The 19,647-nt window shown below is 43.6% G+C and overlaps 1 protein-coding gene across 1 annotated transcript; it reads right to left on the bottom strand.

Annotated features, from left to right (window-relative positions):
* Positions 1 to 776: 776 nt before the first annotated feature.
* Positions 777 to 18,283, bottom strand: LOC311050531 (uncharacterized protein; the record flags this gene model as incomplete). The annotated part of the gene is made up of 12 exons (XM_084064616.1): positions 17,949 to 18,283; positions 15,141 to 15,235; positions 14,675 to 14,974; positions 14,443 to 14,493; positions 13,781 to 13,861; positions 13,003 to 13,065; positions 11,460 to 12,480; positions 8,878 to 10,684; positions 7,268 to 7,689; positions 5,877 to 5,915; positions 3,725 to 3,788; positions 777 to 1,019 (listed from the first exon to the last, which is right to left on the bottom strand). Exons 8-12 carry the CDS (start codon positions 9,028 to 9,030, stop codon positions 777 to 779), a joined length of 921 nt encoding a protein of 306 aa, XP_083920742.1. The 5' UTR covers positions 9,031 to 10,684; positions 11,460 to 12,480; positions 13,003 to 13,065; positions 13,781 to 13,861; positions 14,443 to 14,493; positions 14,675 to 14,974; positions 15,141 to 15,235; positions 17,949 to 18,283.
* Between the last annotated feature and the right edge of the window lie 1,364 nt (positions 18,284 to 19,647).

Below are 19,647 nucleotides of genomic sequence, written 5' to 3'. Positions count from 1 at the left end.
AGGTGGAGTCTGAAGAGGTGAGTCTTCAGATTACGGCAGAAGATTGGTAGTGAATCAGAATCAGAATCAGAATCAGGTTTATTGTCACATCACAGGTTTACAAGGTAAAAAAGTGGGTGAAATTCGTTCTAATTGCAATGGGGAGTTAATTCCATTGATTGGGAGCCAGAAGGGAGAAGAGTCTGGGCCGTGTGGAGCGGTGTCCCGGATGTTTTAGCGAAGGTTGCTTCCCTGTGTTAGCTGATCTGAGAGAGCGGGAGGGGTTGTAGGGTTGGATCAGGCTTTGAAGATACGGGGGAGCCATACCTTTGGTTGCTTTGCAGGCCAACGTCAGTGTGTTGTACTCTGTGCGGTCAGTAACTGGGAGCCAATGGAGGGAGCGGAGAAGGGGGGTAACATGTGAGCACTTTGGCTCGTTGAAGACCAAGTGTGCTGCTGCATTCTGGATCATTTGGAGAGGCTTAAGTGCACATGCCGGGAGGCCAGTAAGGAGAGAGTTACAATAGTCAAGTTTTGATATGACTGATGCCTGGATAAGGAGCTGGGCTGACTCCTGGGTGAGGAAGGGTCTAATCCTTCGAATGTTATAGAGTGTTAACTTACAAGTGTCATCGTGTAGCAGTGATAAGATAGATTGTGAGCAGAGATGACAGCACCAAGAGATGTTGTGTACAGGGAGAAAAAGGAGGGGGCCAAGTACAGATCCCTGGGGGACCCCGGTTTGATGGGTACGGGGGGAGGAGAGCAAACCTTTCCAAGAAACCTGGTAGGTCCGGTCAGTTAGGTAGGAGGAGAACCACTTTAGAGCCGTCCCAGGCAGTAATGCCTAGGTCAGCAAGGGTGTCCAGGAGCAGCTGGTGGTTCACTGTGTCAAATGCTGCAGATAGGTCTAGAAGAATCAGGACTCTAGAGTGGGAGGCAGCTTGGGCAGCATGTAGTGCTTCTGTGACTGCAAGGAGTGCAGTTTCCGTGGAGTGGGCCGGTTTGAATCCTGACTGGTTGGGATCCAGCAGGTTGTTCTGTGAGAGATGGAGAGAAAGCTGGTTGGAAACAACGTGTTCAAGAGTTTTGGAAAGAAAGGAAAGGAGTGATACCGGTCTGTAGTTCTTGAGGTCTGAGGAGTCAAGAGTTGTTTTTTTGAGGAGTGGGGTTACTCTGGCTGACTTGAAGGCAGATGGGACACAGCCTGAAGTTACAAATATGTTAATGATGGAGGTAATGAAGGGGAGATCAGGTGCAATGGTTCCTGTCTGTCTGTCTGTCTGTCTGTCTGTCTGTCTGCCTGCCTGCCTGCCTGCCTGCCTGCCTGCCTGCCTGCCTGTCTGTCTGTCTGTCTGTCTGTCTGTCTGTCTGTCTGTCTGTCTGTCTGTCTGTCTGTCTGTCTGTCTGTCTGTCTGTCTGTCTGTCTGTGCATGCCATGCAGTTATTGGATTTAGACATAATGGAAATGTTGGTCCTCCTTAGTGACTCCTGGACAAATTAAGACTGTTTTGACAGATTATTGGCCAAAGGGCTGCATGGAGTTGAGCGTGTCATGTCACAGAAATGCACACAACTTCTGAATAGATTAACATAACACCACAATACTTGGAAATGGGCCTAAATATTAACATTGGCCCAAGATGGAATTATTTACCATTTCATTGTCAATGTCCAGAAGTAGGGTACAACCTTTTGAAGGCGAATGCATCAATTTACATTTTAATTTACTTAAATATATCGTTGCTGTCCCTAATCTCCATATACCATATTCTAACTTTTTGTGATTTTTTTCATAAATTAATGCCCTTCTTGAATTTGAATCCTGAAAAGTAACAGTTTTGGACATATGAGGTTTCCACCCGACAGAGACATGAGGGGTAGACCACTTGCTTATTTTACTTCTTTGCTGTGTATTTGTGTAGGCTATAATTATGTGTCAGTGTGGAGAATTGCTCATTTTAATTGATTTATTTTCACTTTTTAGATAGAAAACAGTGGCTAACAGAAAAACTGGGCGGGTAGCAGACAGTGGTGTCGAGACAGACAATCAGACCTGATTGTCATAAAGAGCGAAGAAGAACAGGTATGACACAATGTGTGTGTGTGTTTGTGTGAGTAGGCTATGTGTTTGTGTTTGCGTGTACCTTTTGTGCGTGCTGTAACCTATTTCACTTTAGGGATGCCACAATCTGACCTTCAGCCAATTCGAAATTCGGACAGCCCTGGCGAATATTTTTCGATTATTCGACGGCGCCGTTTTTTGAAAAATATTTAAAAAAAAAAAAAAAAAAAAACATTTTTTTTTTTTTTTTTTTTTTTCCCGCTCCTGTTTTAGCATTATCACGGTCATTTCTGGGTTGCGCGGCCCAATTATTAGTTACGTTAATGTTTGGGCTGGGATGCTTTCCAGCAGGGGCCTCAGTGCGGCTGCAGAGTTCATGTTTGGGCTGGGCTGAAACAGTGAAACGCTCTGAAACTGTGGCCATTTACAATTATTAAGACTATAATATTAGTATTAGCATATATTTTGATTGAAACTAAGGCATACAAAAGTAAAAAGTATAAAAAAAAAAGAGGAAAAAGTAAAAAAAAAAAATTTTTTTTTTAATAATTATTATTTTTTTTTTTTTATTAAAATCGAATTTTAAAAATCATTTTCGATTATGGAGACTGTAACGAATATTCTAAAATTCGAATAATCGGTGGCATCCCTATTTCACTTTGTGGAATGTGGAGGAATCAGTAACCAGCAGCTCTTCTGTCTAGGACTTTGTTTAAAGTGTACTAAAAACAGTGTGGCTGTTTGACTGACAGAGAGAGAGAAGGACAGTTTAAGTGGGTGGATGGAACCCCACTGAACACACTAACGGCAACGTAAGACTTAGGCTATCATCTTCATTTCAGCTTTATTCTTCTAAAATAAATGGTACTAAGAGATATAACATATAAACCTACTACACTGTCTTCTAGAATATCATTCGGGGTCATGATTTAAAAACAAAATATTTAGAGTGAAAAACCATCCTTATAAATTTGGCGTGAATGAATGTTTCTACTTCTCCAGGTACTGGGGGTCTGGTCAGCCCGATAACTATGGACGCTGGTACGGAAATAATGAGGAAAACTGTGTTGAGTTTTATGATGGTTCTACTAGACCCAGAGGATGGAACGACCTACCATGTTCTTATCCTAACCACTGGATCTGTGAAAATGTTCTGAGCTGAAAACATAATTTCCACAATGTATTACTGTAGCTAGCTGGTGTTTGGGTACAGCTGCATGATGGCTGTGTTTGCATGTGGTAGCTGGTGTGTTTACTTTGGTTTGTCTGCCTTGCAATTCTACATTGAATATGCACTGTAGACATTGCATTACCATTTATATTTTCATCATTTAGTTAAAGGTAGGGTAAGGGTAGGTACCTCACACAAACATGCAGTAATCCTGGTCACTATAATGCCTCCCCCTGGCCAGCCGGGGAGCCTGATGGAGGAGAAAGGAACTGGTTGGAATAACGTGTTCCTTCCACGCGCTACGTCCTACTGGGTAAACTCCCCCCTGTCAGGTGATAAGAAGGTCAGCTGGCTCTCATGCAATGAAGGAGGCATGAACTCGGGCCTGGCCTCCCTAGGTTGTCAGAGGGAAGGTAGTGCCCAGGATTACTGTCCAATCAAAGCACCCCGTCCAAAGCACTCTTGCGATGTCGGAGACCATTTGTAATGGGAACCTTCAACGCATGTACAGTGAGAGAAGAAGCTAGATTGGTAGAACTAGCACACTGTGCCAAGGAACGGGGAGTGGAGATCCTGGGAATCGAAGAACACAGAATAGTGCACACTGATGACCGGATCGTGTACCGCATAGTGGAGAGATGCACGTTCATCACTGCATCTGCGTGGCGAAACGAGGCCTAGGCTGCAACAGGGGCCGTAGGGCTAATGCTGGGTTCTCTGGTTCTCCGTCGGGTTTAGCATCACACCGATAGGATCCTTATTGCAGAGTTCCCAGGCAACCCAGTAACAACAGTCATAGTCGCGTACTCACCCACCAACGCGGCACCATCTGAGGAGGTGGAGAAGTTCTATGAGGACCTTGCAACAGCGGTCCGAGACGTCCCAGCTCACAACTTGCTGGCAATCCTGGGTGACTTCAACGCAAGGCTCGGACCAGAGGACGCACCCTTCCCATACCACGATTATAGAGAATTTGTATGTCCTATCCTATTCTATGTATATTCATGACTCCTCTTGCGCATTTCATTGAGCACTGCTGCTGATTAGTGATTGCACATTACCTGCACATTTTTGAAGCTGCTACTAAATTATAAGCTATTGTACCCCAACTCTTCCTTCCATTACCTCCAGTATTTTATCATTATTGTATATTTTTAGCGGGCTGGCTGGGTAGCCCTCTATACCTGGCTTTTGCGTCAACGTTCTGATTGGTCAGACACGTCAACAAAGAGATTGGTCAAGCTTCACGTGACACGTGGCTATAAACACATTATAAACACTTATTGATAACAAAATGTATCAAAGGCGCCGCTACCTTCACACAGGTGTGATTTTTAATATACCGCTCATCGGTTAGTATTTGGGACCTCGGTGTGCGGCCGGAGACAAAATTATTTTACCGTAAGGGCCTCTCTAGGCTGAATTAGGGGCCCAGTACGTCCCTGGATGTTATCCTTCATTCAGAAATGCACACATTCAGTGACACAAGCTCTCTCTCTGCGCAGAATCCACAAATGTAAGTGTAATAAACACAGGTGAACAGAAACATATGCACATAGGGCATGTGCACTAAAAGCATCAAAAGCACAGGCATCAAAACATGATCAGACACACGCATGCACGCCTGCACACACGCACGCGTGAGCAGAAGGTGCTGGTGGAGGCATGCTCATGAGAAGCTCTATTCATAGTCTTCATCAGTTTGAGGCAGTCCGGTTTGTGAGAGCGGAATAAGCTGGGAAAACCAAGCTTAAGGGTTGTTCACACCAAGCAATATAATTAAGGGTAACTATCGTTCACCATTGTCTGTTAGTTGTGATGTGGACACTGGCATCCACTGTGAGAGTGGAATAAGCTGTGAAAACCACAAAACTCTGTCAAACTTTTAGAACGAGAAGCATCGCGTTTTCTACATGAAGCAGAGGTACAAGAGAAAATACACATGAACCATGTAATAAAAAGCACACCCAGTGTGAAGTGGGCAGTGTGTGGTCATCACAACATGACTCACTTTAAAAAAAAGGATAAATAACTTTTTTTAAAGTCCATACTGCTATTCATAGGGCTGCACATGTGTCATGTGTTTCGCTAGCCAATCACAGTCCTGAATTTGCAAAGTCAGCCAATCACATTACAGTTAGTGGTGATGACACTAGCTGTAATGTGATTGGCTGATATGAAAAAAGTATCGATTTGCATTAACAATGGAAGGGTTAGGGGGTACACAAATGTTTTGGTCGGTGTCCAAAACTCACTTATAGGGGGCGGCTACACCGCCCCAAAACTAAGTATACAAAATCAAATCATTTTCCTCTAGTGAATACCGGTCCATATCTATACGACAGTATACAAATTAATTACATCAATAAATCGAGGAAACTTATTATTATAATAGTATTTGGGTTTATTCCAGAGAATAAATCTTTCAAGCATCGGAAAAGCATGGTTCCAGATATACTATTCCGACGTAAAAACAAAAATACAGAGTTGTATACACATAACGTGGGGTAACGCCTTTCGTCACACGTCAGCCGTCAGTTGTGTCTCGACTTGCTACGTTTCCTGTGTAACCAGAGTGGTGGTGACATTTATGCACAGCGTTCATAACAACAAATCCGTGTGGCAACGAGGTTAACCTGCTATCCAATATTGTTGACATACCAGGAGGAGCCCATCAGACCAAAACAACGTTGCAGCTGCCTGAGAGGCACAGAGACTTTTAACCGTAATTAACACATACAAATGGAAAATGGTACACTTTGGATCCATCAGAAAATGGTACAAAATGAGACACATTCAGTGTCTCCAGTTGTCCATTAACCTCTTGTCGGAAGGTTAGAATCTCCGCAAGGATCATTTCAGTGTCGTTGCTCATGCGCGTTCTGTTTTCATGCTCGACGGGTGAGCTGGCAGCTGGGTGGTTGACTGGCGGGCTGGCAGCTGGGTGGTTGACTGGCTGTCTGGCTGCTGGGTGGTTGACTGGCTAACTGGCTGGCGGGCTGGCAGCTGGGTGGCTGACTGGCTGGCGGGCTGGCAGCTGGGTGGTTGACTGGCTGTCTGGCTGCTGGGTGGTTGACTGGCTGACTGGCTGGCGGGCTGGCAGCTGGGTGGTTGACTGGCTGACTGGCTGGCGGGCTGGCAGCTGGGTGGTTGACTGGCTGACTGGCTGGCGGGCTGGCAGCTGGGTGGTTGACTGGCTGGCTGGCTGGCGGGCTGGCAGCTGGGTGGTTGACTGGCTGACTGGCTGGCGGGCTGGCAGCTGGGTGGCTGACTGGCTGACTGGCTGGCGGGCTGGCAGCTGGGTGGTTGACTGGCTGGCTGGCTGGCGGGCTGGCAGCTGGGTGGTTGACTGGCTGGCTGGCTGGCGGGCTGGCAGCTGGGTGGCTGACTGGCTGACTGGCTGGCGGGCTGGCAGCTGGGTGGTTGACTGGCTGACTGGCTGGCGGGCTGGCAGCTGGGTGGCTGACTGGCTGACTGGCTGGCGGGCTGGCAGCTGGGTGGTTGACTGGCTGGCTGGCTGGCGGGCTGGCAGCTGGGTGGTTGACTGGCTGGCTGGCTGGCGGGCTGGCAGCTGGGTGGCTGACTGGCTGACTGGCTGGCGGGCTGGCAGCTGGGTGGTTGACTGGCTGACTGGCTGGCGGGCTGGCAGCTGGGTGGTTGACTGGCTGGCTGGCTGGCGGGCTGGCAGCTGGGTGGTTGACTGGCTGGCTGGCTGGCGGGCTGGCAGCTGGGTGGTTGACTGGCTGACTGGCTGGCGGGGTGGCAGCTGGGTGGCTGACTGGCTGACTGGCTGGCGGGCTGGCAGCTGGGTGGTTGACTGGCTGACTGGCTGGCGGGCTGGCAGCTGGGTGGTTGACTGGCTGGCTGGCTGGCGGGCTGGCAGCTGGGTGGTTGACTGGCTGACTGGCTGGCGGGCTGGCAGCTGGGTGGCTGACTGGCTGACTGGCTGGCGGGCTGGCAGCTGGGTGGTTGACTGGCTGGCTGGCTGGCGGGCTGGCAGCTGGGTGGTTGACTGGCTGGCTGGCTGGCGGGCTGGCAGCTGGGTGGCTGACTGGCTGACTGGCTGGCGGGCTGGCAGCTGGGTGGTTGACTGGCTGACTGGCTGGCGGGCTGGCAGCTGGGTGGTTGACTGGCTGGCTGGCTGGCGGGCTGGCAGCTGGGTGGTTGACTGGCTGGCTGGCTGGCGGGCTGGCAGCTGGGTGGTTGACTGGCTGGCTGGCTGCTGGGTGGTTGACTGGCTGACTGGCTGGCGGGCTGGCAGCTGGGTGGCTGACCGGCTGGCTGACTGGGGGGCTGGCTTGCTGCGAGACTGGTAAACAAAGCAGGTCCGCCCGTTGTAAAGCTTCTGGCGCTTGACCTCCAGGTGTTCCATGGTGGGCATGCGCGCCAGGCCCTCGGCCGTGCGCCACAGGAGGGTTACACCAAACAGATCAATCAGCGAGCCGTCCACCAGTTCCTGAGACTCACTGTCCACCTGGACGGGAACATGAGAACATAAGATTTGGTTGATGTTTTTTTAGACAAGAAATGCACATATATAGCACTATATGATGAGCATAGATGTTGTACATCATTTCTCAAAAGCATAAAACAAAACAAGAGCTTATTTCCATTTTGTGGTACTTTGAGTGCTTGTGCAAATGTGGAGGGTAAAGACATACATAAAAATACAAATAAATCAATCAATAATAAATACATTCATTCAATTTCTACAATACAACTAAAATGGCAAAACCCAACATGGGTACATGTTGGGTTTATACTCAACATATTGATGGTTAGGCCTAGCTGATCTGAACCCGAGCATTCCTATGCTGTGAGTGTCATATTAGGCGAACATTCGATGACAATAGTCTAAAAGATTTGGTGTAGAGGGAAAAGGGGAGGGGATAAACTATAGACCCCTGTAGGACCCATCTGAAGTCAGCCCAGCACCTGGTTATTAGTGAGTGGATGTGCGTGCTTTATTTTTTGTTTCTTCATTTATGTATGAAACAAAGGGAGACACGTGGTGCACTAAATCATGCAAAACGGAAGTTTGTGTGACCCTCTGATTTCCGTAGCGCATTTCACACTTTGATTTTGCACAATGATGTGCTCTGTCAACCAGTGGTATAAAGTAACTAAGTACATTTACTCAAGTACTGTACTTAAGTACAATTTTGAGGTACTTTTACTTTACTGGAGTATTTCCAATTGTCTATACTTTTGTTTCTACTCCACTACATCTCAGAGGCAAATATTGTACTTTTACTCCACTACAATTATTTGAAAACTTTAGTTACTAGTTACTTTGCCGATATAAATGATTACATTATAAAACATACATTAACCTCTTCAGCCCTATTTTATACCTAGGCTATTTGAAAATAGCCGATCTACAAGCTCACAACACGTCACATAGCGACGCGGTGTGATCTTGTAGATCTGCTATTTTCAAACATTTCAATACTTTTACGTTTGATACTGTAAGTACATGTTGATACCCATACTTTTGTAATTTTACCCAAGTCAATTTTGAATTGTGGACTTTTACTTGTAACAGAGTACTTCTACATTGCAGTATTGATACTTTTACTTAAGTAAAACATTTGAGTACTTTTTCCACCACTGTGTGCACGTGTACTGTTTGTTGTGAATGTGTATACTGTATAGTCCTCACCATCTTCCCCCGTTGCTGATCCCAGGAATTCTCCCGAAGGGTGAAGATGTTGCCGCACACCGATATCTCCCTCCACAGGCCGGGCATGGAGTCCTGAGTGAAGCCATGGAGCGGGTGCATCAGCAGCGCGCCGTTGGTGGTCAGTCCGTCCATCTGTCCATCAGGCGTCTTCCATATAACTGCCTTCTCCTGCGGGGGGAAGGTGGTGAAAGAATCCTCAGATTTTTTCCTTAAAGGAGCACTTCACCCCTGGAAGAACTTTTGTAGTATAATATTTGTAGTAGATAACAGTAGCAAATTTTGAAATTTGCACCCTATGGCCAGAACAATATAGAAGTATGTGTTTTTGACTGGGGTTTGACTGGACTGCAGTATTACTACAATGACCATAATGCTTTGGGGCACTGCCCTTCCTTGATGGGAGGGGAGAATGCGTGGGGGTGTGGTCTACATTGTAACTTTCCCCTCCCAGTTCTCACTACAACAACATCAACACATGTTGATGTTGTCATCAACCAGTGTTGCCATGTCTGCTTATTATAAGCGACTCTGGGACTTTGTAAATATTGGTAGTTGAGGGTTACTTTTTTTGGGCTTGTTTTTAAATACATAGATAAAATAATACGGACCCTCATCTGAAATTATAATTTCTGCCAAGGACCCCTGTACCAGATTTGTGTTGTTAAAATGTTTCAAAAATATTCCATACATTTAGTGCTTTTTTTACTCAAGATTTCTTAGAAAATAGCAGATCTACAACCTCACAATGCGTCACATCGCTACGCGTTGTGAGCTTGTAGATCGGCAATTTTCAAATAGCCCATGTCTAGGTTTCAAGTGCTCTTGGCCTATAGGTATTTTCTTTTGGGCTTGTTTTCATAGATCTGGTTGCTTATTTCTCTCACAAGATCTGGCAACACTCAATCTTCGCTGCTGTTGTATTGTATTCTGTATTGATTGCATCTTTTAGCAAACTAAATATCATGTGTAAATTAGCAGAGTAGCACAAAGTGTGTGTGTGTGTGTGTGTGTGTGTGTGTGTGTGTGTGTGTGTGTGTGTGTGTGTGTGTTCAACATTCCTTCCCAGTTCCCACCATGAAGACAGTCCGGTGCTGGTGATGTCCATCTAGTCGGGACATCCATGGCGTTGAGGCATAGTCAACAATATAATAAAACAAAACGTTTCATACTCATGTCATGCATTTTTCCTTATTTCTGAGAACATAATGTTTCACTGTCATTTACAGTTATATTCTTTGGACTAAACTTGGCCATTACTTTAGAATAGATGACATGCTAATGTTCAAATACTCTTGTCATACACAGCCGAATCGTTTTCTTTTTATTTTCAACTGAGACTGTTTCATGCTTTCAATTGGTGTATATGGATAATGTTAGGTTTTTACTATAGCCTATATTGTATCTAAGACCAGTAAAGTTGAATCCAACGTGTTGGGGTCCCCAGAAAAATAATGATTGCATGTCGAAGTAAATACTAAGAGAATGAACAAGAGTTTTTCACTATTATTATTATCTGTAATGCTTACAAGTCATGTAATTATGTACCATATTCTGCCAAATGAAAGACCATCTCCTATCCTATATCATGAAACAGTTCAAAAGAACCCTTATAGAATTGGGTGTTCATACATTTTGTCATTATAAATGCTTACACAATGTAGAATATACCAATGAGTAGAGCAAGCAGTGTGTAAATGTAACCGTTTTATTTAGAAAAATAATATGGCTGTAGTCCCAGGTCTTCAACAGCAGTTCCATTCTTGCAGGCTGATGACGACTTTCTGTCCTGTCATTGGAAAGAACACATTAGATTAGACTTGTAGTTTACATCATCCGACGTGATACATAATTTATTCTTAGTTGCATGCGCACCGAAAATAGCAGACCTACAAGCTCACAAGTGTTGAGTCCGCGACGCGTTGTGAGCTTGTAGATCTGCTATTTTCGGGATGCGACGGCGTCATGTACTCAGTAGCTCTGAAACATGTCAGTCATGGCGGAGCTTCAACCTGGTATTTGCACTTTCTACATGTACAGACCGTACATCTACATAAACGTTCAGATTTCAAATATAAAGTCCTGACCTCATGCCACGGATGTTACAATTTGAATCGGGTGGGTCTAAGTACCAGTATCTTCCGTATTGTTTAATAAAAAGCATTTTAATCCAATCGGTGGCCATTTTCTCCTTATGCTTTCAATGACGCGACCCTGTCGGTTGGGATGTGTATTGCACTCTGATACATTATACATCTATGAGAAAATGGCCACCATTCGGATTTAAATGTTTTTTTATTGAACAATATGGAAGATACATGTACTTAGACCCATCCGATTCCAATTGTAACATCTGTGGCCACGGGGTAAGAATTTCATATTTGAAATATGAACGTTTATGTAGATGAAAGGGCTGTGAATGGAAAAAGTGCCAACACCAGGTTGAAGTTCCGCCATGACAGTCCGTTCCGTTCACGCCAGGCTCCACAAGCTTGTTTAGTCTACCCAAGGGATACAACATGAGATTATAGTGATAGTGGCAACTTTACAGCATGTTTACTTACTCGAGAGACAAGCGTCCACCGTCCACGGTCCGTGTACATTCTGTCAGTTCCACTAAGAAACATCCCCGACGGGTTGTTGCTCCTCACTGCCCGCCTTAGCTGCGTGTGGGTCCGGGTACTAAAGTATAACTCTGATATGTTTACACACACGCCATGACAGTACATGTGTGAGGTAGCTAAAGGGAGTTGCCGAGTGGGGAAATGTTTGGGAGACACCCTCAGGGGCCGGTCCTTTGAACCATGGGGGTTGGTTTGGGTTTGAACTACACCTGTAGTCACCTGCAGTATGTAGTGCGGACATAAGGTGAGACACGGCTGAAAACGTCATTTTCCGCGTCATTTGACGCTTTCAGCCGTGTCTCACGGATCAAACGGATCAAAAATCTAAAAACACAGATACAACACAAAAAAAACACCAGGATCATGTTTATGGGGTCCTAGACTTCATGAAAAAAGGTTTTGGGTGAAGTGTCCCTTTAAGATGTTGGCTTTCCATACAGGAGACCCAAGTTCGAATCCCAGTCATTACAAACGTACATTCTTTGGTGCTGAGTCAAACTGCAAATACAGAATCATGAAAACAAGTGGGGGGCTAGCAACTCACTTTTCAATGCTCCAATTTTTATTCACAGCAGCAATACGATGTTTTCGACCTTGCAGTGTCTTTAGGTCTAATGTGGGGTCTAAATACTGTTTTTATTTTTTTAATCCCTTCTGTGTTGAAATACAGTATACAAGTCTGTGATTACTTACACCAATTGTTCTAACTTTATAGCAACTCTCTGCCGTCACAGTCAGCAGGAAGGATTGCTGATTGTAAGATATCATGTGTTATGGTCATCCCTATTGATATTATTCAATAATATAAAAATAGCAATATATTTTATAATTATTATTATAAATTAGTTGGGAGTTCAGCTCCAGCCTAAGTCACATCACAAAGTGCTCAAACAGAGTTCTCCAACTCACTCACCTGCATCCGAAGACTTCCCCAGACACGGAAAGCGATTCTTTATAGGATCTGAGATCAAATTCAAACATATTGATGAGAGACTGAGATACCGCTTGCCTGGCAGCAGCCGCAACACTGGCCTGAACAGGCTGTGGTTTGGATGTGCATGTTATGTACAGTAGGCCTACATGCACACATACACACTAACATTGAAAGCAGTATGTGTAACTAAATATTAAAATGTGACATTCAGTGTTGCCATATGTATGATGATTATCATGTTTTCCCAAATATGATAATTTCCCCAATTTACAAAACGTTGCGTAAATTTACTAAATTCTCTAGCTGCTGATTCGGCATCCTTTTCACAATACATTTTGAGCAAAGCAAATCAGATCAGATCTGTCAAATATAATAATTTTAAGCCTTCGGTACAATAATTGCAACATTGCAACATTTACTTGTGAAATTGTATGTACTGTAGCTGGTGAGCAGTAACTTTGCAAACATGGTGTACCTATCTGTACCTTTAAGTATCAAGAATTGAAAAATATCATGTACACCACATGTAAAATCAGTAGAGAAACTTACCAGAAAACCGAACACCAAACCCCAAACCAATGATGACTCCTCCAACGAAGACTCCAACAAATGCTTAGGAGAAAAAACAAGACATTACATTCCAAAACCTCAACGGTGTGTCCCTGCACTCATTACACATCTCCATTACAATTACCAAACTCTGTTTGATGAACTTACAGTTAAATGAACTAACAATACGGCTGTATTAAAATGGCCACCATTCTACAACGTTTTCATTGCTGCATTCCCATTGTCTATGTTGTTGCGCTCTGTTGTAACGCAACACTGTCGTGACAAATATTCAAATTGAACTGTATGCAAGATGTTATCCAATCCAGTAAGTTAACATTACCAAATCATTGTTGACATTCTTTTGAGAAATAGAATTCATTACAATAGGCTTAGTGAAAAGAAAATATGCAAAATAGCACATACAAACGGTGATCATTCTGTAAGTAGAGGGAATAATTGATTACAGCTGAATAATAAAATAAATAATATCTCATTTTGACCAGCAAGGTGTTGGCGAGTCTGAGAGTGGTGTGTGTGTGTGTGTGTGTGTGTGTGTGTGTGTGTGTGTGTGTGTGTGTGTGTGTGTGTGTGTGTGTGTGTGTGTGTGTGTGTGTGTGTCTGTGTGTGTGTGTGTGTGTGTGTGTGTGTGTGTGTGCGTGCGTGCGTGCGTGCGTGCGTGCGTGCGTGCGTGCGTGCGTGCGTGCGTGCGTGCGTGCGTGCGTGTGCGTGTGCGTGTGCTTGTGCGTGTGTGTGAGTGTATGTGTGTGTACAGTACCTGCTGCGAGGATGTGTGAGCGAGTGTTGTCTGTCTCAGGGGGAACCGTTTGAGTGACCCTGTCACCATGTGGTGCTGGAGCTTTTTACACACACACACACACACACACACACACACACACACACACACACACACACGCACAAACACACACACACACACACACACACACACACACACACACACACACACACACACACACACACACACACACACACACACACACACACACACACACACACACACACACACACACAGATCTTGTTACATCTTGTATCTTGCTAACTGCTTGGCCCTTCTCTTAGGGGGACCAACCATCTGAAGACCCATCAAACAACTAACATGTGCAATGTTGCCAAATATAAAACTAGAAACGTGCGCTCCTCTGAATAGTCAAACGTGCGCTCCTCTGAATGGTCAAACGGTGCTGGAGAGTTGCTCACAGACACACACACATGGACGGAGAGGAGCGAAAACAGAGTATCCGGGCTTCGGCCGCCCGGCCTGACGGAGAAAACTAAAGGTTTTCTCACCTGCCTAGCTGTGATATTTCTGGTTAAAAAGGCTTAATTTCTAGGATGTAGTCAAATGTACAGCCAACCTCCAGAACCAACACTTCTTAGGATGTATGACCTGACCTGTTTGAACAGTGGCTCCTTACTCACTCTGTGCTGTGTCTCCTCCTCCAAAGCGATGATCTGGAACATTCCTGCAGTCTAGACACACTACAATTGTTAATCCTTGCACTATCAATAAATAATGTTCATGAAAAATCCTTACATTAACCCTCTTCTGAGGACTTGTACAGATGTGTGTTGAAAAATGTTATTATATTATGATAGAAGTACAACACATAACTGTAAAATATATCCTTCACAGGACACAATGCATACTTACCCTTTTTCACTTCAACCGTGTACGTCTTGGTCTGGACTCTGTGATTTATCTCCACAGAAAAGGTCCCATTGTCTTGTTCTGTCACGTTACTGATGATCAACTTTCCAGTTTCTTTAATCAATTCTACGCCCACACGTTTAAGTGGCATATAGTATTCAACCGGAGGACCAAAAGCTTCATTCCATTCTGCTGCCTTATTGTTGTTAAGTTTCCATATGATGTCAGTGATTTTTTCAGTAACAGTATCTGGAAGCAATTCAAGGACTTCATTCAATGGTGCGCATATGATTTTGTCTTGGTCTGCGTGGAGAAATGTATTATTTCAGTCAAGTTGAATAGTTAAAACACCCGCTAATGAGATTTAATTGAATGAATTAGAGGTTTAACCACAAAAATAAGTAGCTATACCACAATATCTAAAATAAAATATGTGCCAGTGTTGTAAATGTTTTAAAGTGACCTATACCTGATGATGGTTTGATGATGGCAAACAGACAGACCCACGACAGAGTTCTGAGGAGAAGCGTCTGCATGTTGACGATCAATAACGATAACTAATACCTACCAACAACACAAGACAGAAAGCACACACAGACGTTAATTACACAACATTAAAACAAAGCCAATCATATGGGTTGCTCCTAGAGAAGCCAACCACTGACACCTCTATATCTGTACTTATATGCTCAGTATGAACCGGGGAGTGAGCCACTGAAAAAGGTCACTGGGATGTTTGGATGTTGGTTTGGTGGGGCAGTCACAGGCTGGGCATTTGGTGGGGCATTGCCCCCTGCCACATCAACCTGGTTAAAAGGCCTGTCATTCTTTCTCCACTTATAAAACATTTTTTTACAGTTAGAGGTTCTTTGAATAGTTTTTATAGAACTTGGGATCCCTTTCTTTCATATTTTAACTGTAACTGCAATTGATATGTTGATTCATATCCCCTATACCTTTCTACATAAATGTTATTTGTGTTATGAAATCTATTCTTCTCCCCTCAGGGCTGCTGCTAGGGTGGGTGGGCAGATAGGGTTTGTTTTGTTGTGTTGTGTTGAATCTGTTCTTGAGAGATGAGGCTGCAGGTGACCAGTAATGCGCAAATCAGTGTAACAGGCCCTGCAAAATCACCCTTGTTATTAATACTTAATCTGCAGGTAGCCTATTTGCTTATTTTGCTCGTTCAAAGCAACATTGTATTGAGACAAGACAGTAATATGGGTGCAAAATTTAAATTTGTAAAAGAAAAAGTAAATATCTCAATACAAATAAATGTAATAGAATAAATTAATATTATTATGTTGCAATAATTCCCCTCTATGTAGAAATACATGGAACGGTCCGACCGTTCCGAGGTCGCTGGATTTGCGGGGGCGAGCAGTCTGAGGTCGCTGGATTTGCGGGGCGACGGGAACGATACCTCTGGGGCGACGGGAGTCGGGACCTAACCTAACATCTGGGGCGACGGGACCTAAGTGGCTTGGAGCGACCTTTCCGAGGTCGCTGGATTTGCCCCGGGGCGAATGTGTTTTGGGGCGAGCGTTTTGGTATTCCTTTACAAAGGGTATTTTGGCGGGTAGACCATAATAGTAGAATGCACTTTTTGGCAAGATATGGTATCAGCATGTCCAGTAAGCGGTTAGAGTTAGGGAAGTCATAATATAGCCTAGATATAGCTATAGGTGTGAGGTTGAATATCCTAACATTTTCTGAGTGTGAAAGTGGACCTTATTCCAAAATGACTGAATCACATCACAGTTCCAAAAAACATGAATAGTAGCCTATAGCCTACTTCCTTATGACATTTGAAGCAGAGTTCTGAAGAGTTGGGAAACATTTATGGAGGCGGAGGGGTGTATAGGCCTATACTGAAATATGACCCCTCTCTAACGTCATGTATAATAGAAGAAAATTTGATTTCTATCATTTAGAAACGCATTTCCTTCTTTCCTCTGACTGGGTTAAACTCGTTCTACTGCTGCTATGCGACCAAAATGTGGAACGCAGCCAACAGTCATAAAAAAGTGTGACTCCTTACCCTCCTTCAAAACCACTCTGAAAGAGCACTTACAGGTGGCTGCAAATCGTAACAGGCCCCTGTAAAATATCCAAGCTTATCACCAGAAATGCCCCCAACTATTTACTGTACATGTTTTTCTTTTTGATTACTACTCCCTTATATGATGTCCCACTCCCTGTGATAGCCTAGGCCTATAGCGTCATGTCCAGGGGGTGTAGCCTACTTGTAAATCAAGATGTCTTTAAATGTTTCGCTGAATTGAATACACAGGATCCCAATGGAAACAAGCTATAGTGATTTCTTGGGTTATCTCTTTAGCATCCTTATTCCTTTAGTATCAAACTCTACTTCTGTGCTTTTTTTTTGCAAACTGTTAATAAAGTATTCAATCAATCAATCAATCAATCAATCAATCAATCAATCAATCAAAACTCTCTAAAAAGTGTCGAATTTGGAGAGCCTATTTGTAAGATTGAATTCCTCTTTTAGTTGTTAAAACGATGTCATGATATTCTGGGTAGCCTATAGCAGTGTTTCTCAAATGGGGGTACATGTACCCCTAGGGGTACTCGGAGGGACTATAGGGGGTACGTGAAAGAAAGTGGAAAATGAAAGAACGAAAAAAAGATTATGTTTAACTATGAAACATGAAGAAACGTTGTGTGAACCTAATGATCGGTAAAGTTTTAAACCAAACAAAATCAAAAACTTTATAGCACAACTGTTACTGAGTAGCTAGAAAGTAATACTTATTTGCACCACATACATCAACATTGGATTTTTTATGTCAATATTTTCTATGTATGCAGTAGTCTTATAAATGGGGTACTTGGATTCAGAAAGCAGGCAAAGGGGGTACAGAAGTCAAAAAAGTTTGAGAAACACTGGCCTATAGGTTCAATGTGAACGATGCCCTTTAGTTTCCAGTCAGAGAGTCCAATATTTATAACTGTAGGGAGATCTGTGTCTAATTGAATAGACTGACATGATATATTTAGGAATCTTCAAGTAATTCCTCACATCCTTCCAAAGTGTATTATAGGGAGCATATAGGCCTAATAGTCGGCAAGGGGCCCTGTAGCCTATATTCTCAGTATAATGAATGAACAAGGAGTCGAATGTTCCCGGGCGATTACCTCCTCTGTCTCAACCCAGTCTAACTGTGAGTCACAGTTAAATTGCTATTACACGCGTATGTTCTGTATTATTAAATTAAACAATTCTAATAATAAATACATAAATGAAAATAAATACCAGGCTGCTGGGAATGAGCAGGTGGGTCGTTCGTCGAGATGATTCAAATGGAGATATATTATTATTCTGTAGTCTACTCTAGAACTCTGGATGGCAGCCAGGAAGCAAATTCAATTCCTATGAAAATTCACCACAAATCTGTCGCACTGTCTGTCATTCAGGCGCGCTTAAGAGTCCGGTCGCCTCTCCACTTGCCTACAGACGCAACTTTCTGGAAATTCCAGGAAGGCTACATCCAGACCCGGCGCGTGTTTCTTCTATTCGTTTTATATTAGCCAGTAAAGCGCAGTCTAATTCCTCATCTATCGCTTGGACATCTGGCCCACTTGTTCAAAGGTAGCTAAACTATATCGCCTATGGCCTAGCTTGCGAAACACGTGAAATACATTTCACCTCGGGAAGTAAGGGCGGGGACAAGCTGTTGATATTGTTTCTTTCCTTCTTTCACTTTCTTTCTCTTATCACAGTGGAAAAAAGGGAGCGTCGTAGGTGACTCACCGTAGTGACCTAGTGACAGTCTCCACTAGCACTGGCGCTACTTGGTCCTGTTTTTTGAAAATGTTACTATATTTATAAATATAAAGTGCTTACTCCAAAGCCACGGATGTAGCACGTTAAAGCGCCTGGGTTTAAGTACCCATATTTTCTGTGTTGTTCAATAAAAAGCCTTTTAATCCGATTGGTGGCCATTTTCTCTGAATTTTCTCAATAGGCTTTCAACTACGCGGCCTTATCGGTTGGAAGGTGTATTGCACTCTGATACATTATACAAAATAATAAATACAAATAGAAAATGGCCGCCAATCGTATTAAAATACTTTTTATTGAACAATACGCAAGATACGGGTACTTAGACCCCGGCGCTTTGACTTGTTACATTTGTGGCTTTGGGGTATTAGCACTTTATATTTGAAATTTGAACGTTTATGTAGATGTACTGGTTGTAAATGTAACATTTAAAAAAAAACAGGAACAAGTAGCGCCATGAAGCTTATTGTGACAGAAGAGCGTCATGTGAAATGTACGTCTCGTCGTCTCCACCTGACTGTAAAAAAGCAAAATGGTACTATAATACCTAGAAGACGTTGGGAGCCCTGTTCAAGAAAAGAAAAGAAAAGGGAAGGAAAAAAACAAAACATGTTGATTGATTGATTGAATACTTTATTAATCAGAAATGTAAACAGCATGTATGTGGTACAGACTTTAAATCTAAAAGGATAACACAAAATAGTCCTGGGGACTTGATTCCATTGTGGTCCTACTTATTCAATTCATCAATATAGTATACACGAATTAACACAATAATACACGTCGTCAACAAATGCAAACACTATTTTTTTCAGGCCAATTTGGAAAGAAACCAGTGTTACACATCCTATAATGGATGGTGTCAGCCAGGGCATTCCACATTTTGGAGGCAGAGCAGTAGAATGAGAACTTTCCCTAGTTTGTTCTAAAGGTGCTTTGGAGAAGTATAGTTCGACAGGTATGAGGGTATTGAGGGCACGAGGGCACTGTCTCATTGACCATCTTAAATACCAGGGTCTTCTACCCTGAGCCATCTCAAACTAGAAAAGTGTGTTGGAATTAGGTGGGTCATGCGCTTAAAGGAGCACTTCACCCCTGGAAGAACTTTTGTAGTATAATATTTGTAGTAGATAACAGTAGCAAATTTTGAAATTTGCACCCTATGGCCAGA

Source organism: Gymnoscopelus microlampas (genome assembly GCF_963454915.1).
Source record: "Gymnoscopelus microlampas genome assembly, chromosome: 8".
Classification (NCBI taxonomy): Eukaryota; Metazoa; Chordata; class Actinopteri; order Myctophiformes; family Myctophidae; genus Gymnoscopelus; species Gymnoscopelus microlampas.
The sequence above is the reverse complement of the archived record's forward strand: the minus strand, read 5'-3'. Positions and strand labels throughout refer to the sequence as shown.